Below are 25,431 nucleotides of genomic sequence, written 5' to 3' on the forward strand. Positions count from 1 at the left end.
TCGAGGGTCCTTTACCTTTAGCATTATTATTATTTTGCAGAGATTCTAGTATTTCATTAAAATGAGGAGGGCAGCTTCAGTTGCACTTTGGAGTACAACGCAGAAAGGCTCTGTGTCTTTAAGATGGATTTCTAGAGAGTGATTTCCACCAATCTTACAAGATCTGTCCAGCAGTTCTGTAGACCACGTGTATCTAATGCATCTATACTTAGAAATACTTAAAGTCCCACTGAGTTTACACCCAAGTAGGACTGTATACTTTGACTCTACCTATCGAAAAGAACACCTGATCCACTATGATGCAATTCCTAGTTAATAAGACTTCAGCCTCAACTTGCTTTGTTTGCACCTATCAGGAGAAACAACATTACCAAGCAACTTTTAGCTAGTTTTGGGGCTGTTGTTTTTTAAAAAAAATTAGAAGAAATTGGAGAAAGGGAGAGAGCATGCCCAAGTGTGCCATGACTCTATAAACTGCAGAAAAATAATTTGCGCCAATAGCATTTTACCTTGCAATCATTTTTTAAATCATTTTATCGAAGGATTTCAACAGCACATGCTTTCTATTATCCAAAATCTTTATAAATATACTTGTCATAGTGGATGCTGGTCAGGATTCAAACAGTTGTACACACAAAAGCTTTTTTAGGCTCTCCTGAATGCAGCCCCCTCTTTCTACATACACACACACACTCAAATACACAGAGCCAAAGGATCATTTACAGCAGAGGGAGCAGGTTTTCGAACTACACAATCTGCTTGTATTTGAACCTGGACGTGCACCACCTAGAGCCAGGTACTAAAAATACATATTTACAATAATTTACAGTGGCTCTGAGCTGCTGCTCAGCACAGGGATTTGTTTTGAGTATTGTACCAGAATAGACCTCGGCTCATCGGGACGCAGGTGGCGCTGTGGGTTAAAGCCTCAGCGCCTAGGACATGCCGATCGAAAGGTCGGCGGTTCGAATCCCTGCGGCGGGGTGCGCTCCCGCTGCTTGGTCCCAGCGCCTGCCAACCTAGCAGTTCGAAAGCACCTCCGGGTGCAAGTAGATAAATAGGGACCGCTTACCAGCGGGAAGGTAAACGGCGTTTCCGTGTGCGGCTCTGGCTCGCCAGAGCAGCGATGTCACGCTGGCCACGTGACCCGGAAGTGTCTCTGGACAGCGCTGGCCCCTGGCCTCTTGAGTGAGATGGGCGCACAACCCCAGAGTCTGTCAAGACTGGCCCGTATGGGCAGGGGTACCTTTAGCTTTACCTTTACTAGACCTCGGCTCACAATTCTTATCCAAGATGTTTTCACTTAAGCAGTCAAATTTGCTATTACTGAACAACTTAAAACCAGAAATCTGTGCCATATCTGTTGCAAATCACCCAGAGATCTACCTACCTCCTGATCCATGTAAGAATTATTACTTGACGTTGGGTATGAGTGTCACATTTTCCAGGGTATTACATGATTAAGCATCAGTCATCAGGGCGAAGAAAATATGTATAACTCATCTCCAATAACGATGAACCAAAGCATAAAGGTATTAAGCCAGATCAATATCGCATCCTTTAAAAATAATTTGTGGTACCATTGGCCAAGCTGGTTGGGACTGAGTGGCACCCTCCCATCAGATGTCAAAGAAATAAACAATTATCTGACTTTTAGAAGACATCTGAAGGCAGCCCTATTTAGAGAAGCTTTTAATATTTGATGAATTGTTGTATTTTAATATTTTGCTGGAAGCCACCCAGAGTGGCTGAGGAAACCCAGCCAGATGGGTGGGGTATATATTATTATTATTAAAACAATATTTGAAGGGGCCAAAGGTTTCCCACCCCTGCTTTACAGCAAGATAGGAAAAACAATTGCCAAGTCAAACACAAATATTTTCAGACAATATATTTATTTGCACCTTCATTATCCAATCATCTGAAACCCAGCTCTGTTTCCCCCAGGTCAAAAAAATGACCCCGTTTGAAATTTGGTACTTCAAGTTATATAAATTATTCCAATGTAAAGTGTTTCATTCAGGCAAAAAGGAAAAAAAGAAAGAAACTGAACGAGTGTAAGGAGGACATTTCAAAAGCCACAACTTTAAAAACCTATTAAGATTCTCCATTTGATAATAGGCATGGCAATATGAAAGGTTCTGTGTTAAAAGAAAGCTAAGTGGGAAAAGGGAACAGAAGATTCTCGGCCCTTCTCTGCCCACTATTCTCCAGCATGAAGTCAGCCCTTTGATTTAGTGGACTGCAACCTCCATGCTAAAACGGTTTGATAAAATCAGTTTGAAGTCGTCTGGTCACAAAACCAAACACCCATTATAAACTGGTTTTTCAGCCCGCCTGCCCCCCCCCCCCCCATCAAACATGCTCCACTCAACTACCTTTGTTGGCTAAAATTAACTCTATTTTAGCAATCAAACACACGAAAACGCGGTGGCATTTAGCCACTTATAACAAGCCAAACTGTATCCAGCATTTTAGACTGCAGAGCTCTTCATGTGTTATGTGCCTATACAAGACCCAAGTTGTCTTTCTATACAGTGGTACCTCGGGTTACGTACTTAATTCGTTCCGGAGGTGTGTTCTTAACCTGAAACTGTTCTTAACTTGAAGCACCACTTTAGCTAATGGGGCCTCCTGCTGCCGCTGCGCCACTGCTACACGATTTCTGTTCTCATCCTGAAGGAAAGTTCTTAACCCGAGGTACTATTTCTGGTTTAGCAGAGTCTGTAACCTGAAGCATATGAAACTCGAGGTACCACTGTATACACTTGACAAAGATAGTGTGCTAGTCTTTAAGGTGCCACATCAGTCTTTGACTCTTCCATATAGGACCCCGAGTGAACAAGTAGCTACATGGAAGAAAACTCCCATAGAAAGCAAAGAAATCCAACAGCACAAAACTCTGGCAGGACTTAAGACAAATATTTTCACGACATTCTGTAGGGGTAGATGAATCAGCCAATTTTGGTTCTCCCAGTTGTTGGTTTGTTAGATTTTAAAACAGGTTCATCATATTTCCAAATCGGTTTGTGAGGTTCTTCCGTTATACATATTTGTGAAGGCAATTTCTCCTAATGCAACACATTTTAATGCAAACTCTCTTAACAGACACATTTATTACACGTTTTGGTTGGAAAACTGCATTGCAAAATTCAGAAAAGTGCAAATATTGAAGGATAAGTGCATTTCAGCTTGTGTGTTGTTTGGGGAGGTGTGCATTGAAATGCAAACGAAATCAAATTTCTCCTTCATCTCTACCTAGTAGGACCAAATGGACCACGTATTCCAACAACTCCAAACTTGTTTGAAACTACAGAGGATGTTGCTCTATTTTAGAAACATGCCTGCTCATAGCATCCTCTGCAGCAAACAGGGTTTGCAACCTGTACAAGCAAAAGAGGAAAAGCAAGAGCCTGGGATTGCTGCATATATCGGTTCTCAGCTCTGAATGTTTCTATGGAACAGAACCAATTCATTCAGGTAATAAGCATGCATGCCTGTACCTATACACAGAGCTTTCAGAGTCAAAGGATAATACTGTGCAGTAGCAATAGACTACCCCAGTCAATTTTCACCAGTAATATAAAAAAAAATCAGATTCCTTCTGTATGAAAAAAGAAATTCATATGAGGTTGCATCTGAAGAAGGCGGCACACTTCAAGTACAGGTCTTAAGTAATCCTGGCTCTCTTAAAAATACAGACACACACACACACACATATACATACATGTGTACATATACACATACATACAGACATAAAATCCCACCAGGGACCAATGCCGGACTGTATCAAACACAGCCATGCTCTGTGTAAAACAAAACACTGTTCCATAAACTTCTTCCATGGCGTTTCCCGTAACCCTGTAGATTGCTGTTAAGAAGCCCATGCCGCAAGCTGCTGCATATCATCTTCATCCTCCACCCTCTTCCTTGAAGATGCTGTAACAAAGAGATGTGCAAGAACTGTTAGAATATAAAAACAAGGTACAAACATGATGACTCAATGGGAAGTCTTGGCCATGGCCATCCTGCACCCAATCCAAATTCTAATTATATCACTTGAAATACAAGACTCGTCACCATCATCATGGAGGGTGTCAATAGAAGGTACACACTAGAACTGCTCACAGAGTGCCAGGTAAGACCCAGGTCTTTGGGTCTTGAACCTCAGTACTAAAAAAAACCCTGTTCTTCACTTAGTGTATTCTGTCTCGATTCTTCCCGCTCATCCAATCAGAAATCTTGAAAGTTTCAGGATATATATATACTAAAATTTATTTCACCTGAATCATTCTATATCATATATCATTAGCAGACAGCTCAACATAAGAAAAAAAAAGTTTACCAGGATGGGAAGGCAGCGGCGTAGCTGGTACACTTGGTAGTCGAACATTTGCCATTTTATTATTGAGTTCTTCTTGCTCCAGTTCTTCCAGTTCTGCCAACAGTTCATCCTGAAAGTTTTTTTTTTTAAACAAAAGGAAGGTTGTGTTTTGAGACACAGGGTCCACTATCTCAAGAGACTAATAATGGCAGCCATGTAAACAGCCACTCACCTAGTTGCCAGTAGCAAGTAAGTATCTGCTCCAGGCAATCAGACAGGGAAGCTTTATTAAACTGGAAACTGAGTTGTTGTCATGTCATGATTGGCATAGGTCAGAGGTGGGGAAACTCTGCGCCAGGGGCCAAATCTGGTCTGACAATTATTTGGCTCACAGGGCCACTGTCTCCATATCTCGCCCACCTGCTGCACACCTGATGTCATATGTGATAACAGGTGTGGGGCAGGTGGAGATGCAACTGGATTGGCTGCTCATGCAATTGATCCAAGCAGGAAGCATGATTATGGCCCCCATGTCACCTGATATACAGTGGTACCTTGGTTCTCACACGTAATCCATTCTGGAAGTCCATTCAACTTCCAAAACATTCAAAAGCCAAGGCGCAGCTTCCGATTGGTGCAGACGCCCCAGAAACAATAGCCGACAACTGCATCGGATATTTGGCTTCCAAAAAACATTTGAAAACCGGAACACTTACTTCCAGGTTTTCGGCGTTTGGGAGCCGAAATGTTTGAGTACCAAGGTGTTCAAGAACCAAGGTTCCACTGTATATAGGAAATGGACTAGTATTATTTTTGATTGTAGACTTATCTTCAGGACTCTACAATCAATTACAAATCAATGCACCACACCCATATGTACATACAGAGCCTTTTTTGTAGTAGAGGCTTTGCTTTAGTTGAGATGCCTGCGTTGCAGAGGATTGGACTAGATGACTCTCAGGGTCCCATTCCAACACTACAATTCTATGATTCAAAGACCATTAAACTTCACTGGGTGTATGCATTAACATGTCTCGCATATAGTTCTGAAAATTTTCTTCAGGGAAGTACTGAGTCCAATTTCCCACCATTTAAACAGTTATCTCCTCAGTCAACTGAGAACTGAAGTGCACTTAAAGACAGGTGTTAAGTGCTTGGCAACCAGCCTGACAAGATTTTATCGAGCATAAAATTAAGCAGTGATATTTAGTCTGCATCTAGTTTATGTCCTTAATTTCATTACCAACCTCATCAAAGTCATCACCAACTTTTCTGGTAAGAGCTTCTGTGATTTCCTGAGCAATATCTTGCTGTTCAGTGATATCTTGCATCATGTCGTCAATTTTGTCCAAGTCCCTGAAGAGACAAACATTGATTTAATGAACCTGTATACCATGCATGAACATTTTACAAAGTTACCAGGGTGGGACAGAAAACAGACAAAAATCACAGAAGTATCATGAAGGACCAAAGAACAGCAGAATAAAGAGCAGTAATAAAAACAAACAGAAAATCTACAGAATTATAGAACTGTGGAGTTGAAAGGGACTCTGAGGATCATCTAGACCAACCCCCTGCAATGCAGCAATAGATGTTAAAAAGCCCAGGGAAATAACAGGTTCAGCTGGTGCCTAAGAGACTTTGGGTTGGAGTCAGACTTGGCACATCAGAGTTCTATTCACTATGGAGGAAGGGGCAAGATGATTTTTGCCTTTATTCTTTTCCCCTGCAGAGCCTGTTTCCCTCACCACCTCCACACACAAAAATCTCTTCTGAGCTGCTGGAGGACCATCCTGTTCAGCATCCAAGACAGCACAGGATCTCAGTCCTTTTAACTAGCAAAAGGGACACTGTGGACGCAGCCTTCCAGCTTAGGTGTAAGGCAAGCCTCCCTGGTGAGAAAATGCTATAAGGGCTGCCACAACATTGGACCCTCACCCTAGTCACCATGACCAATTTCAGAACACAGGCAGGTTGATGCGAGGGAAGAGGTTCCTTCTAGAACCCACATCCCAAGCCATGTAGGGCTAAGCACCAGCATTCTGAAGTGTGGTCTGAAACAGATGGTAACTACCGGAGCTTTTTAAGCAAAACTAAGGTGTGTTTGCAATGACCAGTTAGTATCCTCGCCGCTGTAGTTTCCAAAGGCAGTTTCCAAAGGCAGCCCCACATACATTACAGTGTAGTAGTCTAATACCACCAGAACATGAACTTGCTCGCTTGTTTTGTTTTAGAGTCATCCCTCCCCACACACAAAGAAATTGTTCATAACCTAAAATGAAAAGGAAGGACACCCTTGCAGCTCATCAGTTCAGCACATGCTTTGCACACCAGAATCTCAGCGCAGCACAGACTACAGGGAGCAGCTAATCATGTTAAGCTGGACTGCCACGGGGCCTGCAAGAACACCACAGGAGCCAAAAATACCACACTCAACCCCTAATGTCTACCCATAAAATCTTGCCACACCTGAAGATCTAAGGAAAACAACAGCACAAACCAAAATAAACCCAATGGTAACCTTAACGTTGAAGGGTATTTCCAATGGACAGTTGACAGTGTGTTTTCCACTTACATGTTTTCATGCACCTTTTTCATCGCTTGGGCTGCATAGCCCATGTTCTTGAACACTTCCGTGTTAGTGTACGAATTTTCGAGGGCTTCGCGTTGGAATTCAATGGTGGAAAGGGTCCCATCGATTTGGGTCAACTGTTTCTCGTATCTCTTTTTCCTCTTCAGTGCCTGCAGTGCAGCTGTTGGTGTAACAAGGAGAGGTTAGCAGGAGAGCTTTTCGTGATGCAGCTGCGGGGAACCTGTGGTCCTCCAGAGGCAGCTGGACTGCAACTCCCAGCACACCCCTGACCACTAGCTGGGACTGATGGGAGCTGGAGTCCAGCAATGTGTGGGAGGCCACAGGTTCCCCACCCCTGTCCTAATGCAGTGCAAATGGAGCTGCTTCACACCAAATAAGGCAGAGCAGCAGAGAAAAATAAAGAAAGGAAGAGGGCTTAGGAATCCATCAGGCCACACACACACAAAAAACCAACCCAGGGTCCCTCCATAGCTTTCAAGAGGCAACACAATCTATATGAGGAAAATGAGGCAACAACATTCTAAGGGATAAGACATTGTCAAGATAAAAGCAAGTTGTTGATATTTCTGAGATAAGATACAAAAAGCACACATGGGATACTTTCTCCTCTACTGCAGAGGCACCTTCCAGAGCATGGGTAGGCAAACTAAGGCCCAGGAGCCAGATCCGGCCAAATCGCTTCCTCAGTCTAGCCTGCAGACAGTCTGGGAATCAGCGTGTTTTTACATGAGCAGAATGTGTCCTTTTATTTAAAATGCATCTCTGGGTTATTTGTGGGGCCTGCCTGGTGTTTTTACATGAGTAGAATGTGTGCTTTTACTTAAAATGCATCTCTGGGTTATTTGTGGGGCATAGGAATGCTTTCATTTTTTTTCTTCAAAATATACCGGTAGTCCGCCCCCCCCCCCCAAGGTCTGAGGGACAGTGGACTGGCCCCCTGCTGAAAAAGTTTGCTGACCCCTGTTCCAGAGAAACAAACAACTCCACATTACCAGTAGGGCTTTCTGGCATTTACATCTCGAAATCTGACTCAACAGAAATGTGTTACAAAGCGAAGGAGGAGGAGGGTAGAAATAAATGGTGTTGTGTTGGGGAAAGTGGGAAAATCCCCTTGGATGAATGCAAGACTTACTTGTGAATTATGGCTATTTGTTTTGTTTCTGCTTTGTGAGTGTTTCCGCCCCAAAGCTTTACTTAGATCAGGTATTAGGGTCTCTACAAAAGGGCACAATTTAAGGATTCCAGAGATCATGCAATTCCTTCCACTGTATTTCTTGGACAAGGTCCCCTGCCCTAAATGGCCCATCCTTTTATGAAGGATGCAACAGCCACATCAAAACACAAGCAGAGTGGTAGGAATTGGTTCATCAGCTTTGGCAAAGCTAGGTATCAGTAGCCCTATTAAGTCATTGTATGAACTCTAGGGCGGTGTGCCCGGAATCTGCTTTAACCAGAATCTGCCACAGATATTGCAAATTCTGTATTTCTAGCATTGCTTCCAGAATGGAACTTGCCAGGACAAATCCATGGAAGTAGGATCAAAATAATTCCAGGGAATAAAACTAATTAGAAATTCTTTAAAATTGGTCCCAGCCCTGCTGCCCCCAATTTGTTATCTGCAAAATTACACATTTGGAAAATCAGCAGGGAGACTGAAAGAGGCTACAGCCTAAAAAAACCAAAAAAACTGGTGGGGGAGGGGGAGCAAATATTTTAGACTGCTTTTTTTCCTTTAAAGATGTTTAGGAGTACTCTCATTTTGGCTCGAGAAAATCACCATTTTATTGTTCAAATTGGGAAAAATAAACACAGTAAATGGACAAAAGTACAAAGATTCACAAAATGTTTAGGGTCTGAGTATCCCCAGAAAAAAGCACTGATTTTAGAATACCCTGCGTATCCACTGATCTGTTCTCTGAAACAAAGTGAAACTCTGAGCAGTATTGTACTTTGAACTTAGTGCCACTCAGGAAACTGGGAGTGTCTCACAGAATAATACAGCTCTGCTGCTGTATTTGTGAAGGAGGCTGGTGAGGAAAAAGATCAGCCTTAATTCATTTCCTTAATGGGATCTAATGACAATGAAACGCTTAGAGATTTCACTGGAATGTGGTCATTGGTGGGGGAGAAAAATAACTGCTGCATTCAACCCAAACAACGTTGAGCAGCAGGTGTGCATAAACAGAACAGGGATTTCTTTGGTTCATTGTGAACAAAATAAGAGGATTCCATGCTTCAAGAACTACCCAGTTCAACCAGTCCAACAACTGCAGTATGGAATGAGTTCATGCCAGGAAACTCCATAAGAATCTGAACAGCTAGTGCTTTTATAATACGAATTTTTATGAAGACAGAATCCATTCCCTTTAGCTTTATCATATGTACAGTCATTTTTACAAATGGGTAAAGGTAAAGGGACCCCTGACCATTAGGTCCAGTCGTGGCCAACTCTGGGGTTGCGGCGCTCATCTTGCTTTATTGGCCAAGGGAGCTGGCGTACAGCTTCCGGGTCATGTGGCCAGCATGACTAAGCCGCATCTGGCAAACCAAAGCAGCGCACGGAAACACCGTTTACCTTCCCACCAGAGTGGTACCTATTTATCTACTTGCACTTTGACGTGCTTTCGAACTGCTAGGTTGGCAGGAGCAGGGACCGAGCAGTGGGAGCTCACCCCGTCATGGGGATTTGAACTGCCGACCTTCTGATCAGCAAGTCCTAGACTCTGTGGTTTAACCCACAGCGCCACCCGCATCCTCCTACAAATGGGAAGATTTATCCAAATAAAAACATTTAGTCATAGATATATGTCTTTGGATCATATGAATCTCCTTAAGCCAGTGGGGAACCTGTGGCCCTCCAGACTACAACTCTCATCATTCTTGACCAACAGCCATGCTGGCTGAGCCTGATAGCAATTGGAGTCCAACAAGGGCTGGACAGCTATAAGTTCCTCATTCCTGCCTCCACAGGCATTTTAAAAACTCATGAAATTCGAAATCCAAAACATCCTAAAACAGAGGCCGCTCCCTTCAGCTTGACCCTGAATTGTATACAGATAAATACCGGTATATGAAACCATTATGCTGTTATACCAAAAAAAAAAATCTTCTCAGCCTTCTAAAGATTGTATGACCCCATCCAGTCAGAAATCTAGACAGTTTCAGAATATATATGCAATATATAATGTAACCCCCCAAATAATAATAATAAATACATTATATTGTATTTATAACTGGTTGTCAGAATGCCCCAGGTGAATTAAAGGAAAATAAAAAGTAGACATAGGACTGCCAATTGCAGAGACTGACAGACACCCTGGAAAGTCAGAGTCCGAGCCTCTGTCTTGTCCGTTTCACAACAGTGGATAAGACAGGCTCAAGAATCTGGCTTATCAGTACAACCATTTATTTATTAATTGGCAAATGCACATTTGTTGTTTACTGTACAGTCAATAACCTAACCTGATGGTTTCACAATATTGGAGAGTAACTTACTTCACAGACAAGATATTCTGAAAGACCGGAAAAGAAGGTTCCCCTTCCAAAGATTTCAGAAACAGAAGAAAGCCAGAGAAGAGAAAGAGAGTAATCTGAGGAAATAAACATAACATCACAGGTTGCAAGACTATATAGATTTATCTTTAGTTATTTATTTTTTACTTTAAGAGTGCGGCGATTTTAAAGAGTGACAATTTCAAAATTGCTGTAGGAAGAGAAATATCAAGGGTAGAGTTTGATATTGGATACTTCTCTAATTACAGAAGTATTCATTTGGTACAACAGTTGTATTCAAAAAATAAAAGGAAAACTTCCTTTAGAGAAAGAAAATACAGCAAGCGTACAGTCTAGTAAGGCAGAAGCTACAGTTGCAGACACAAAACTGTACCCTTCAAACTAAAATGTAGAAGCAATTCTCCACCAATCATTAAACCACAATTATTTCCACAAAACTCAATGATCATGGTGTAACAACAGGCAGGATTCCAGAAAGTTCTGTTCTCCAGCAGCTATTTGTCAATTTTTTACTAGCTACAGCACACACACACACCAGAGGTTCCCCAATCTACAGGAGCAGGAATGAGGGGGTTTATTGGTGTGGAGAAGGTAAGGAAGAACAGCAACTACGGAAAGAAAAAGTTATTTCACATGAATAGGGCCCTACTCATGATTTGTTGGGATTTACTTTAATACATTTACAGTGGTACCTCTGGTTACGAACTTAATTCGTTCTGGAGGTCCGTTCTTAACCTGAGGTACCACTTTAGCTAATGGGGCCTCCCGCTGTTGCCGCGCCGCCGGAGCACGATTTCTCTTCTCATTCTGGGGCAAAGTTCTTGACCCGAGGTACTACTTCCGTGTTAGCAGAGTCTGTAACCCAAAGTGTTTGTAACCTGAGGTGTTTAAATTTCTATTAACACCCTTCTCATCTGATGATCACAGGTCCATTTACAACATAAAAACCACAGTAAAAAGATAGGAAAAAAGAGATTGTATAAATTTAAACTAAGTTTAATTTTTGTGAATCCAAAGAAGAGTATTAGTACATGGTTGTTTTCATTTTTGTCAAATTAAGTGTGTGTATATTATGTACGTTATTTATGAATTTCAATAAAGTTATGTTAAAATAAAAAACAACAACATAAAAACACAAAAATACATGACATAGTAACAAACAAAAACAATAGCCCCTCCCACAAAATATCAACAGGCTTAGACCACATTCCTTTTCTTTCTTTCTTTCTTTCTTTCTTTCTTTCTTTCTTTCTTTCAAGTAACAGGTAAAAATAGTCTGTCAATTCAGTTTACACTTACATGTTGGCAAGGGCTACTTATGAGTGGAGAAAAACTGATAACTTGGTGTTAAGGCATCTGCTTTGCATCTGGTTCAGTCTCCAGCATCTCCAAGCAGGGCAGGGAAAGACCCTTTGCCTGAAATCTTAGAGAGCAGCTGCCAGTCAGTGAAGACAATACTGAGCTGGATGGACCAAGTGTCTGACCCAACGTAAGGCAGCTTCCTATGTCTACTTCTGATACAGCCCATCTCATACGAGACAAAATGAAGCAATACCAGCATGTTCAGTATAAACTTAGGGGAGAAAGTTAACCCTGGCATTTGTAACCAATGAAATGAGAAGGTGTCAACCCTCTATAAAGATAATATGTTTTTAAGCAAATCTCACAGAGCTTCCTTTACCACAGTTCCAATAAACTCAATATTTACACTTAAAAGAAGTAGATTATACCATTTGACAAATATTTATCCTTAGGGCTCTTAACTCATGTGTCAGGACTAGGAGGTGCCGACTTTGTACACCTCATGTGGACTGCTGCTGGATCAGTTCTGGAGTTGATTAATGGCTTAAAGACATTCATACTAAGGGAGAACTGATTGTGGCTCTGAGTTGAGGCTTAAGGACAACTCTAAGGAACTAAGCCCTGTTTTCTCTTGTCATGAGATTAGAAATTCAGACAAAGTTTCCCAGCTGAAGTTATTACACAGGGTAACTTGTGTTACAAGAATAGCAGGAGCAGATCTGAGCCACTCCTGTTCTGAAGAAGGTGCTTTTTTCTTATAAAATTCTCTGGAAGTTATAAAACAATTCTCTCAGTGGGTGAATCCGTCCATTATGGTTTTTCATTTTTCCAATCTTAAGTTCAGTTCTTCACATTTCCAACTCAGTTTTCAATTAAAAAGAAAAAAAAATCCTCATGAAAATCCATCAACATTTTAGTACAATTTCCCCCCAATAAGCACATTTTTGTATGCATGTCTGCCTTTTTTACTCATTTTTGTAAAGTATTTTCGCTAATTTAATGGTATTTTCACTAATACAGTCATACCTCTGAAATAAAAAAGAATCCGTTCCAGAAGTCCGTTCGACTTCCAAAACGTTCAGCTTCCAAAAACGTGGCTCCTGATTGGCTGCAGCAAGCTCCTGCAGCCAATCAGAAGCTGCGGAAGCCCAGTTGGACGTTTGGCTTCCAAAAGAATGTTCAAAAACTGGAACACTCACTTCCGGTTTTCGATCATTCGGGAGCCAAAACGTTCGACTCCCAAGGCGTTCAGGAGCTGAGGTATGACTGTATATGCTTTTTAGATAAACTTTCCCCTAATGTGCACATTTACATATGCATTACTTGTCTGGAGAAACTGGAGGAAAGTGTGAATTTTGAAGGATGGTTGCATTTGGTTTTGCACATTGTTTCAGAAAGTGTGGATTCAACAGGTTCATTCTTAAATGACAACCAAATTGAATTTCTGGTCCAGAGCAAGACATGCACTGGGCAGGAAGGTAGAGACTGCAGCAGGATTATGGTGCTGGAGGAATGGAGTCAAACTCTTCTCTTCGTATCATTTTCCCAGCTATAATCTCACCCTTCCAAAGAAACAACAAAAAATCAGGTACCCATTCAATACATCGGTATTTTGCCTGACAAAACAAATGAAGCAGCATTTTAATCAGGAAACCAATCAAGAAGAAAGGCTTAATTCCCTTCCCCCAGGACCATGATGGTCTCACTCTTAAGTCCCCCTCCCCACCAGTGGGCTGCTAATTTGACTTTTACAGACTACAGCAAATCCTGGTGATGGATCTCCTGCTTCAAATCGAATGTGGTTCTTATGCACCAATGCATCAAATCTTGGGGAGAACCAATTGGGCATTTTATAATAAGAAATTCGTAAGCTATGGCCTCTTTTTATATTTTGTAGTTTGCAAATGAAGCTTACGAAGCGACTTCCTAGAAGACTAGAACAAAGCGGTATTTGGGATATTTATGGGTGCACGTCAGCCTCACTATGGTGTTCTTAATAACATGTCGCTAGGCTTGTTCTACAGTAACATGAAACATTTGCATCATTGCCTGACTCTTGCATTGCCCAACCTCAAATAACAACAGTCAGGATGGCTAAGTCAAACACACGGAATGCGGATCACCATCATGAGACACTCAAAGCACCACCAGCAGTACATACATTTTAATTATCTATTACCAGTCCCCCTAGGCTTGTTCTTTTAATCCCATGCTTCAACTTTACCAACAACTTGCTATGCATCTTCCAGACAAGAGTGTTGCTACATTTTCTGAGCAAATATCAACCAATAATATTTGGTGCAAGAAAAAATATATTGTTGGAAAATATGCCCATTGCTTTATGCAAATGCGATTATTTTCTAATAACCTAATAACCTAAAGGGCTGTCCCATGGAAGATGGAGCTGTTGGTTTCTGCTTCCTTCACTGAGCAGCGAAGTGCTTGTCACAAGACAATGTTTACATTCAGCAGTCAAGTGCTGTTGGGTTTTCTCACGGGAAAGGAGACTGGATGTGACGTACACTGGTTTCCTGTTTTTCACTGTTCTTTGCAGTTCAGTGTAGATTCTCTCCGTGCTTTAGAGGAGAGAGGATGCCTTTCTCTGCTCCGGCAGAGGGAAGATGTATTTCTGTAAATTACCAGCTTTGAAGTGTAAATAAAGTAATATAGAGCATGTTGGCACGTACTTTTCATCATTCCGCTGTGCACTGGACACTGCTTATCTCCAACATTTGGTTCCGGGCCCAGAAAAACGCAGTGTTTTGAGAATGGACTCCAGAAGTCGGGCTCCTGGCAAAGGAACAAAGGAGCAAAGAATTGGAGTGCCGGCAAAGGATCGGAATGCAGAGGGCCGGATCGGACGATATCTCTGCGCGTCAAGATGATTTGATGAGGTATGTGCTACAGCTCCGGGCAGCCTGCCAGCTTCTAATTAATGGCTTTATGGCTGGACTTTGAACTTTTATAGCCGGTTTTGCCGTGGCACAGGCAAAAGGCTAGAAGGATAAATTTTTCCTATGCTGGGGGAAATCGAAAGTAAAGCAGCTGCAGCAGTGTCGCAGCATGAATTTAAGACAGCAGAGAGAACTTTCACTTTTGAACTTGCCTTTGGAATGCGGTTTGAAGCAGCTGCAGATAAGCAAAGCAGTTAAGCAGAAAGGCACAGGTTCATAGGCAGAGGCTGTTTTGAATTTGCTTTTGGATTGAAGCAGCTGTACACAGACGCAGCATGTATAAAGCAGCCTGATTTAAAGCAGCAAAGATGACGCTAAAGGCTAATGCCAAAGTCATGATGGCCCTTCAGGATGCTTGTGGGATTCCTAAGCTCAATAGGAAGAACTATGCGGACTGGGTTCTCTATGCAGAGGCTATTCTGCGGAAAGAGGGTCTGTTTAAAGTTATTACAGAGACCCCCCCAGCTCCAGTTACAGATGAATGGAAAGCTATGGATTCCAAGGCAAGGGGAACTCTTACGTTGATAGTATCCCCAGAAGAGCTCTGTCTGTTGCGTGATAAGACCTCAGCCAGAGAAATTTGGGACGCTTTGAGAGAGGCTCACTTGAGGACAGAAGCTGGGTCCACAATGTTTTACTTTAACAAGCTGCATAATATGGCTCTTGCTGAAGGTGGAGATGTGCGTATACATCTGATGGAGATGCAGAATCTGAGACATGAGCTGCAACAGAGAGGACTCAACTTTCCAGAGGAAGTGTATTCCTTTATGATACTACAATCTTTGGGTTCAGGTTGGGAGTCTGTTGCGACTCAGATTGCTGTACAGCCAACTGCTCAGCTAACAGTGGACTATGTTACTGCCGTGATATTGAATGAAGCGGATCGCCGGGGTGCTAGCTGCATCAACAAGGGGGAGACTTCACAGACGTCATCCCATAGTGCAGTGGAACCACCAGATGGCGCCGAAGCTTTGAAGGCAGTGAAATGCTACACGTGTGGACGTCTAGGCCATATGAAGAGGGAATGCAGATATCCCAGGGCCAAGACAGAGCAGCGCAGCGAAAGCTCATCGCGTGGAAAAGGCCGAGGCAAAGGCAAAGGTCCGGTGTCCAGGACAACGCAGCACAAGGCAATGGTCTCACGCTTCACTCCAAAGGTTGCAGAGGTCCAGAAGACGTCTAGATCTTTCTTCGTTGTTGATTCGGCTGCAACGCACCACATGTGCAACGATAAGCGACTGTTCGTGTCTTTTACACCGCAGGAAGGTGCGATTCACCAGGCGGATGACCACACAATCCCCAGTAAAGGCTACGGAACTGTTGTTCTTCACAGTTTGGACTTATCGATACAGGATGTGCTTTATGTGCCAGATGCCAAGCATAATCTGCTCAGCGTTGGACAGCTGAATGAGCGGAAAATTGACGTTTCCTTTAAGAACAAAAGGTGCATCATCACAAAGAAAAATGATTATGTATTGCATGCTGAATATGTTGATCGTTTGTATGTTTTGTATTTTGATGATGTTGTGCAGGATGACACTTGTTGCATTGCAGGTTCTAACAAAAGTTTGCATGCAGAATGTATTCACGATTTTCATCGAAAATTTGGTCATTTGCATTTTGAGGCAGTATCTAAAATGCCTGCCTTGGTTGAAGGTATGACTATTAAACCCTGCAGGTACCACATGAAGTGCAAGGCATGCGCAGCAAACAAGGTGAAAATGGCTGCGAAAGGTAAGGTGTCTAGTAGGCAAGCTACAGAACCATACCAGGTTGTTCATGCTGATTTGGTTGGACCACTAGCGCCCTCTTTGGGTGGAAACAGGTACTTCATGGTTCTCATTGATGCATTTTCCAGGTATATTTATGTGTACAATCTCAAGCAGAAATCAGAGGCTTTTCCAAGGTTCAAGGAATTCTGTGCTTGGTTGGAAAATGTGCATGGTAAGAAGGTAAAGACTCTTTTCACTGATCGCGGGGGAGAATTCACTTCTCAACAGTTTGAAGCTTTTCTGACTGAGAAAGGAATTCAACACGATTTGTCTAGTCCTCGCTCGCCATGGCAGAATGGACTTGCGGAACGAGCAAATCAGACATTGCTTCAAGGGTTAAAAACCTTGCTGCATGATGCCAATCTTCCAGAGAGTTATTGGGCCGAAGCTCTCTCATGTTTCACTTACAGTTATAATCGCAGGTTATCTTCAGCGATTGGTTGTACCCCCTATGAGAAGATGTTTGGCAAGAAGCCATACATCAAACACATGAAAATTTTTGGTTCTGACATGTGGGTTCACTCACCACAAAACTCCAAGTTAGACAAGCGTGGATTGCATGGTATCTTTCTAGGTTATCAGAAAGGGTCTTACAGAATAATGATGACTGACTCTAAGGAAATTAAGCTCACAAGAAGTGTTGAGTACAATGCCAAGTGGGGGGAGAATGTGGGAATTTTCCAATGTTATCCTGATGACAGTGATGAAACTGAGGATAGTCAAAAGCAACCGCAACAACCCACACCCACTGATGAAGGTTCTGAGTCTGAGTCTGAAACTGAATCGGGTGATTCAGAGGATTTCAAGAGTGCGAAAGCCTCTATGCGACCCTCTGAAAGCTCTGATCAAGAATTGGAGGAACCATTGTTCACAATAGGTCACTTTTCTCCTAAGAAGGAAGAGGAGAGTGTTGAAGACTTAAGGCTAATTCGCAGGTCACAGAGAGCCACAAAAGGCAGACCTCCAAAGAGATTTGCTGATGAGTTTGCTAAGATAGCAGTAACAGCTGTTAAAAGCTCCAAGAAGGTGTTTGAACCTTCAAGTTTCCAAGAAATCCAGGATTTGGATTCAAAGGAAGCTGAGCCATGGTTAAATGCCATGAAGGCTGAGCTTGATTCCTTGGAAAGGAACAAAACATGGGACCTTGTTCCAGTAGTTCCAGGAATGAAACTGCTTGGAAGCAAATGGGTCTTCAAAGCGAAGACAGATCAAAATGGCAAGATAGTCAGACACAAAGCCAGATTGGTAGCCAGAGGTTTTGCACAGGTACCAGGTGAAGACTATCACGAGACCTACTCACCCACCGTGAGGTATGAGAGCATCAGGCTTATGCTCAAGCTAGCTGCAGAAGAGAATCTACACATTAGTCACCATGATGTGAATACAGCTTTTCTGTACGGATCTCTAGATGAATCACTTTATATGCTTCCACCTGATGGCGTACAGGTAAAACAGGGATTTGTTTGTGCTCTGAAGAAGTCCCTTTATGGTCTCAAACAAAGTGCACGGTGTTGGCACACAAAACTCACTGAAGTATTGTTTTCTCTAGGTTTTAAGCAAGGGAAAGCTGATCCATGTGTATTTGTCAAAGAGGAGGGGCAAAAGAAACTGTATTGTTTGTTTTATGTTGATGATCTTTTATTCTTTTGGAAGGATGTCACAATGTACAATAATGCCCTAGCTCAATTGAAAGAGCACTTTGACATGAAAGATCTTGGTGAGGTAAACAACTACCTATCTCTGGAAATAGAGAGAGATCAAGATGGTAACATTCTAGTACACCAGTCACGTAAAATTGCTGATGTGTTAAGCAAACTAAACCTGATGGATGCTAACCCTGTAGACACACCGATGACAACAGGTTATCAGGTAGATGACACTGGAGAAGCATTTTCTGATACTACACTGTACAGAAGTGTGCTAGGCAAGCTAAACTTCATTGCCAGATGTTCAAGACCTGACATTGCTGTTAGCTGTAATTTGCTAAGCAGACAAGTCAACAATCCTACTGTTAAGGATTGGAAAGCTCTGAAACGCATAGCGCGGTATTTGAAAGGCACTATGCATTACAGACTGAGATTTAACAATCAGAAGTCTGGTGGTCTTGAGATATTTGCAGATGCAAGTTTTGGAAGTGACACTACAGACAGGAAAAGTACGTCTGGAGTTTGCTATAAGTACAATCAGGGTCTATTTGATTGGTCATGCAAGAAGCAAACAACAGTTAGCTTAAGTACTTGTGAAGCTGAACTGAATGCACTGTCTTATTCACTTAAGGATTGTGAATGGTTGTTACAATTGTGCAAAGACATGAAAATTCCTGTCAAATGTCCAATCCAGGTTTACCAGGACAACAAAGCATGTTTGGCTTTGCTGAATTCTGAAGGTTGTAAGCAAAGCACGAAGCACTTGCAATTAAAGTTGCAACATGCTAGGGAACGTATTCAAAAGGGACTCGTAACGGTGTCCTATATGCCAGGTAATGAAATTCCTGCTGATGTATTGTCCAAGATTGTATCAAGGGATCAACACTGTACCTATGTGCAGAAGTTGGGTTTGTACTGATATTGTACGAACACGCTGCCCAGTGATGTTCACAGAAAGGGGGAGGATGTTGGTTTCTGCTTCCTTCACTGAGCAGCGAAGTGCTTGTCACAAGACAATGTTTACATTCAGCAGTCAAGTGCTGTTGGGTTTTCTCACGGGAAAGGAGACTGGATGTGACGTACGCTGGTTTCCTGTTTTTCACTGTTCTTTGCAGTTCAGTGTAGATTCTCTCCGTGCTTTAGAGGAGAGAGGATGCCTTTCTCTGCTCCGGCAGAGGGAAGATGTATTTCTGTAAATTACCAGCTTTGAAGTGTAAATAAAGTAATATAGAGCATGTTGGCACGTACTTTCATCATTCCGCTGTGCACTGGACACTGCTTATCTCTGCTTGTTTTCTCCTGCTCTGGAGGCTAGGACCCAAACCAATGGATTCAAGTAACAAGAAAGGAGATTCGAACTTAAACAACAGAAAGACCTTTCTGATAGTAACAGATGTTTGGCAGTGGAACGGACTCCCATGAGAGGTGGTGGACTCTCCTTCCTTGCCTTGGAGGTTGTTAAGCAGAGATTGGATGGCCATCTGTCGTGGATGCTTTAGTTGAGGTTCCTGCATTGCATGAGGTTGGACTAGTTGACCCTCGGGATCCCATGCAACTCTACAATTCCATGATTCTACGATCTGGTTGTCATGGACATCTACCGCATATAGGTTGACATAATTAGTGACAACAATCCTTCTAAGCCGGTGCCACTCTATGAAAATTTATTTTTCTGGATTACTTTATTTATTTAGTAAATAGCCTCAAAAGGGTATCCAAGTTTGGGCTTTGTAGCCTCAAGAGGCTATTCAAGTGGCTTACAAAAGATTTACACAATGCAATTATATTCAAAGGGTGAGGACCACTTGTGCTGAATTGCTTGTGCAATTGATTTCTGCTTGTACAAAAATCCCCTTGAGCACTTGAGGAGCCTCTGCAGCAGGCTGAGGACAAGCAGGGACTGCAGAGGGAAGGAGGAATGGGAATGGGGAGAGTGGGGTTATTGGTTTGTGGCAGTTTTGTTGTTGTTGTTCTTATGTATTTTGTGTTTTTACCTTATATTTTAATGTTGTTAACTGCTCTGAGGTCTATGGATGAAGAGCAGTAAACAAACAAACAAACAAACACATGGAAACCTCAATGTCCCCATGATTGCAACAATCCCTGAATCCAACAACAATCAAGACACAGAGCTGGAGGCTGCAGAGGCATCAGCTAAGCAGTGTTTCCCAACCTTGTGCCTCCAGATGTTTTTGGCCTACAACTCCCATCATCCCTAGCTAGCAAGACCAGTGGTCAGGGATGATGGGAGTTGTAGGCCAAAAACATCTGGAGGCACAAGGTTGGGAAACACTGAGCTAAGGACCCAGATCACATTCAGAGCTCTGAGCTAACTGCTGGAGATCCAGGGAACTCTGTAATTGAGGGGGGCAGATAGAACTAGCAGGACCAAACCCTGGACCCTCATGGGTACATTCCCAGAGGATCCAGATGCCTCCCATTACACCAGTCCAGCGACTAGACCCGTGAAGAGCTTGTCTGAGGTCCAGGACCAGAGTCTTGTTCTTGGCATGACAGCATACGTCCGGCAGGCCCCTGGCTGGGGCACCAAAACAGCTTAGTCCTCCAAGGCATGGGGCAAGTGTACCCAGCTGCTCCACCACTCTGCACAAGCTTCCCACAGATACAAGGAGGACATCAGTAGGGAGGCTAGGGAATGGAGGAGGAATGGCTGCCTCCAGGCCCAGGCCCTTTAAGCTCTCTGAAGTTCTCCATGAGACGGTGGAGCCTAGAGGAAGTAGTCTGTTTTCTCAGAGTTATTTATGGTTCTGCAACTTCTGGGGATAGGGAGGGAGAGGGTGGGTGTGTGGAACCTAGCCTATTGTACAAAGGTAAAAATCACAGTCACTGCTCTACCCCACTTTTGTCTCTGGCCCTGCCCTCTGTTGACATTAGGCTCCCATTAAGGTTTCTCAGAAGGAAATGTGGTCCTAGGTTTCCCACCCCAGCCCTATAGCTAACATTTCAACTCAAAGGGGTTTTTTTATCTGCAATGTGTTCTTAAGCAGTTTCTCATCACAAAATTATTATCCCCATGTTCCTCTTTCTATTACACATGGAAGCATATTGTGCTTGTGGAAGCATCACACAAAACCTAATGGGCCAAGGTTTGATAGATTATGTGGAAAGCTGTAGAAAAACCAGTGTTTATATATTATTGAGTTCTGGAAGATGACTATGTCTGCATAACTTTAAAGGCTGTTCCAACAACAAAACTGCAGGTGCCAACTTTGCCTTTGTTCCCTGGCTCCCTTTCTGTAAGTACAACAAAAGTTTTCTTATCTACAGCTCACACATCGGGGTAGATTTCCTTGACCCACTTCCTAGCTAAAAACCTTTGTGAAATCTCTGCATTTTTATATTCTTGTTTCACAAAACAACAGTACATTCGAACATTGCTTTGATATCAGTCTAAATTAAAGCACTCTTGGTCAAGATAAGGCAGCGTATTGGGCGATTGTTATTGTTACTTTTCTTTTACATAATCAAGAATAAATCTTAGGTTTTCAGTGTTGCTTGTATGCTGTCTGAATCCATTCAACTGTCCTTGCCTTTCCTATGATCTACCAAGCATGCCCACAACATGGTCTTCAAACAATTCTATTGTCACCAGACTATTGCACCACCACAAGCTGCTCTCATTTCATTGATGTTGCAGTACTATACCCATTTACCCATTGTACTCATAGTTTTGAGTAGAAGTGTATAGGATTGCATTGTAAGACTGTGGTCAAAAGAGATATTTGAAAATCAAGGCTTTCTGATAGAATTCACCAGCCACAAACATCTACAGGCTAACAGTTACACCCAGGTAACCACAACCAATGGAAGCACATAGCTTTTGTGGTTACCTTGGAAGATCAGCCTATCTGTGCATTCGCTGACGTGGGTGGCAGCTTTGCAACTGCCCTTCATCCTCATCCTCTCCCTCCCTCCTGTCACTGTTGACCTCTAACTCCATGTTGGGCAAAAGATTCCTGCATTGCAAGAGGTTGGACAGGACAATCCTTGTGGTCCCTTCCAACTCTACAATTCTATGACAACAAACCTAGACAGCATCTTAAAAAGCAGAGACCTTGCCATCAAAGGTCCGTATACTTAAAGCTATGGTTTTCCCAGTAGTGATGTATGGAAGTGAGAGCTGGACCACAAAGAAGGCTGATCGCCAAAGAATTGATGCTTTTGAATTATGGTGCTGGAGGAGACTCTTGAGAGTCCCATGGACTGCAAGAAGATCAAACCTCCCCATTCTTAAGGAAATCAGCCCTGAGTGCTCACTGGAAGGACAGATCCTGAAGCTGAGGCTCCAATCCTTTGGCCACCTCATGAGAAGAGAAGACTCCCCGGAAAAGACCCTGATGGAGGGCACAAGGAGAAGGGGACGACAGAGGACGAGATGGCTGGATAGTGTTCTCGAAGCTACCAGCATGAGTTTGACCATACTGCGGGAGGCAGCGCTCTGGTCCATGGGGTCACGTAGAGTCGGACACGAATAAACGACTAATCAACAACAATGACAACAAATGTTCGGATTGCCTCATGCCAGTTTCTGATGTAGCAATGCTTATTCAGAAGTAAAACCCCACAGAGTTCAATGAGGTTAACTCCAAAGAAACTACAGTATTTAGTGCCTTGTCCAAGTTCCCTTTATACTGAAGGTTGAAAGGGGAGCACTCTCACAAACCAGAAAGTCATTCTTCCAAAGTACTGTTATATAAATCTCAAACACACCTACATGACTTCATCCAGCTATTTATATTGGCTAGCTAGGGTGGGTCTACGGATGCAGGCGAAAGAAACACTGAAATTACTGTGTACAGTTCTAATTCTAACTTAGATTCTGACCAAACAATGAAGACCAACAACAAATCTAAGAATATACTTCACTTCAGCGCAGACCACACGATCATCTTCCGTTTATTTTTGTAACACTTTATGCAGCAACTAAGAAAAACCCTAGTTGCGCAATACCGTAGAATTACGGTAGATACAATAAAAAAGTCACTAATCTGCAATATTTCGTACATCTAGAACTACTCATAGTGATGGAATATTTTAGAAACTTAAAACAATTATATATGATAGTCGCAAATGAGCTCTAGAGCCACTGCAATCTTAGCCTTCAACCCATTTGTATAGGGTGATGTGCAATTCAAAGGATGTTTACTCAGAAGGAAGTCCTGCTACATATAATGAAATTTACTCTCTGGAAAGTGTGTTCAGGATTACAGCCCAAATACAGGACTAACAACCCAAAATCTAGAAGTGGTGTGGTCCCTTATACAGTGGTACCTTGGGTTAAGTACTTAATTCGTTCCGAAGGTCTGTGCTTAACCTGAAACTGTTCTTAACCTGAAGCACCGCTTTAGCTAATCGGGCCTCCTGCTGCTGCTGCGCCACCAGAGCACGATTTCTGTTCTCATCCTGAAGCAAAGTTCTTAACCTGAAGCACTTTTTCTGAGTTAGTGGAGTCCGTAACCTGAAGCGTATGTAACCCAAGGTACCACTGTAATACATATTGCAAGGTATCATTTTTTTGATACAAAAGTATCTTTAAAACAATCTGCTTCCACAGACCTTTGAAAACTAATTTTAATGATTGTTCTTGTTGTATATTTACTTATTAAACTAACAAAGATCAAAGTAACAAACTTTCTAGTGGGTATAAAGTTCACAATGTGATGCAGTGGGATTAGGAAATAAGAGGCTGTATACAAAGATAGCATCATTTAGACACAGTTTGGGGGGGGTCATTATTGTGGAAATAGTTTCTCTATCTAGGAAATGGGTGTGAGAGCAGCATAGGTAGAATTTCTAGGGAGCAAGCATCCTAGCTTGGCAACAGGAAAGGACATCACTTTCGTATAGGAAATAATGTATGTGTACATCCTGCACTCAGTTGTCACGTGGTATGATTGCAAAGAAGAATGGGAAGGAGCTTGTACTGGATACAATCACAGGGAGCAACAGCCAATTATGCCTTCTGAGTCAAAACCCATTTAATTTAGTTACTAAGATGTATACCCCACATTTCAAGGCAAAACAACTCTCCAAGACAGCTTACAAAAACAAAATAAAACAAAGATTTAAATTGCAACATTCCAAAAACCAAGTAATAGGCAGCAGCAGCATATATCAACATAAACAGAAAAATGTAAAAGGCAAATACAAGTGCACAATTATTTAGCACATACTAATTTAGAGAGCTGTTTTGGACGACAACTCCCATCAGATCTAGGTAGCACGAAAATGGTCAGGAATAACAGGACGTGTAGTCCAGAGCTTCAAGAGGCAACCTGGTTGAGGAAGGTTCCTTTAAAGAAATGCGATACATTCCAGTAACCAAGCTGAAACTGGCTCTGGTGCAATACACTTTATGACACAGCTGCCTTCTTCGGTCTCTCCACTCCACACACAACAGAATCGACAATTACATTCCTAAAGAGTGGGAAGCGAAAGAGCCGCAACCGCCCAAGCGACAATGTCTGGGGCGAAAGCAGCGGGTAGTCCGACGCGAAAGCGTTTGCGCTCTGCACATGTTCAGAGGCACAGCTTCCTAAAAGCGCCTCCCCCACAAAGTTTGACCAACTTGACCCTGAAATCGTGCCTTTTAAGGCCTGAGCCGGGCCAAAGCTCACCTCGCTTGTCTCGGGTGCCGTGTTTCTTGGCCAGCGCCAGCTCCTTTTGGATCCTCGCCTCCAGATACTCCTGCTTCTTGGTCAGCATCTCCTCGGTCTCCCGCAGCCGGGCTAAAGCCTCCTGCGGGCTCGGGCCCCCTTTGCCTTTCCCCTTGGCGCCTCCTCCGCCCTTGAAAAACTTGTGGATCTTGCTCATCTTCGCCCCGCCGAGGACCAGCCGCCTTTGCCAGGGATACGATCGCGCCTCCTCGACGCCCCCAACTCCCTCGAGCTCTTCCCTAGAAAACAAGCCCAGAGACGCGCCAGAGAAGCGCCAGGAGGGGAAGGAAGTGGCTGCTGTTGCGGCGGCTCCCCAGGCCGACGGCCGAGCCACGTGACCCACACGTACCTGCGACAGGTGTTGCCACCTGGGGAACGTGCGGCGCCGGCGGAGAGGCTGCTCTCAAACGGGAGCCCCAGCAGGAAGAGCCAGGCGAGCCGTGGGACAGCCGCTGCACTCTGCACATGCTCGCCAGCGCCCTCGTTCTCGTTCCTTCCCTACATTCCTGGGTTGAGCAGTGATTCGTTTGGGGCTTTATCAGGTGTCAAAGAAATAAACTATCTGACGTTTAGAAGACATCTGAAGGCAGCCCTGTTTAGGGAAGTTTTTAATGACTGATGTTTTAATGTATTTTTAATCTTTTGTTGGA

General features: G+C 43.0%; 1 protein-coding gene across 1 annotated transcript; it reads right to left on the bottom strand.

Moving 5' to 3' along the window:
- Positions 1 to 503: 503 nt before the first annotated feature.
- On the bottom strand, positions 504 to 25,311 carry CHMP4C (charged multivesicular body protein 4C). Its single transcript, XM_083748087.1, has 7 exons — positions 24,743 to 25,311; positions 6,900 to 7,077; positions 5,572 to 5,680; positions 4,346 to 4,454; positions 2,757 to 3,939; positions 1,270 to 2,530; positions 504 to 887 (listed from the first exon to the last, which is right to left on the bottom strand). Exons 1-5 carry the CDS (start codon positions 24,936 to 24,938, stop codon positions 3,875 to 3,877), a joined length of 657 nt encoding a protein of 218 aa, XP_083604213.1. The 5' UTR covers positions 24,939 to 25,311; the 3' UTR covers positions 504 to 887; positions 1,270 to 2,530; positions 2,757 to 3,874.
- Between the last annotated feature and the right edge of the window lie 120 nt (positions 25,312 to 25,431).

This window comes from Podarcis gaigeae, assembly GCF_964106915.1.
Source record: "Podarcis gaigeae genome assembly, chromosome: 7".
Lineage (NCBI taxonomy): Eukaryota > Metazoa > Chordata > Lepidosauria > Squamata > Lacertidae > Podarcis > Podarcis gaigeae.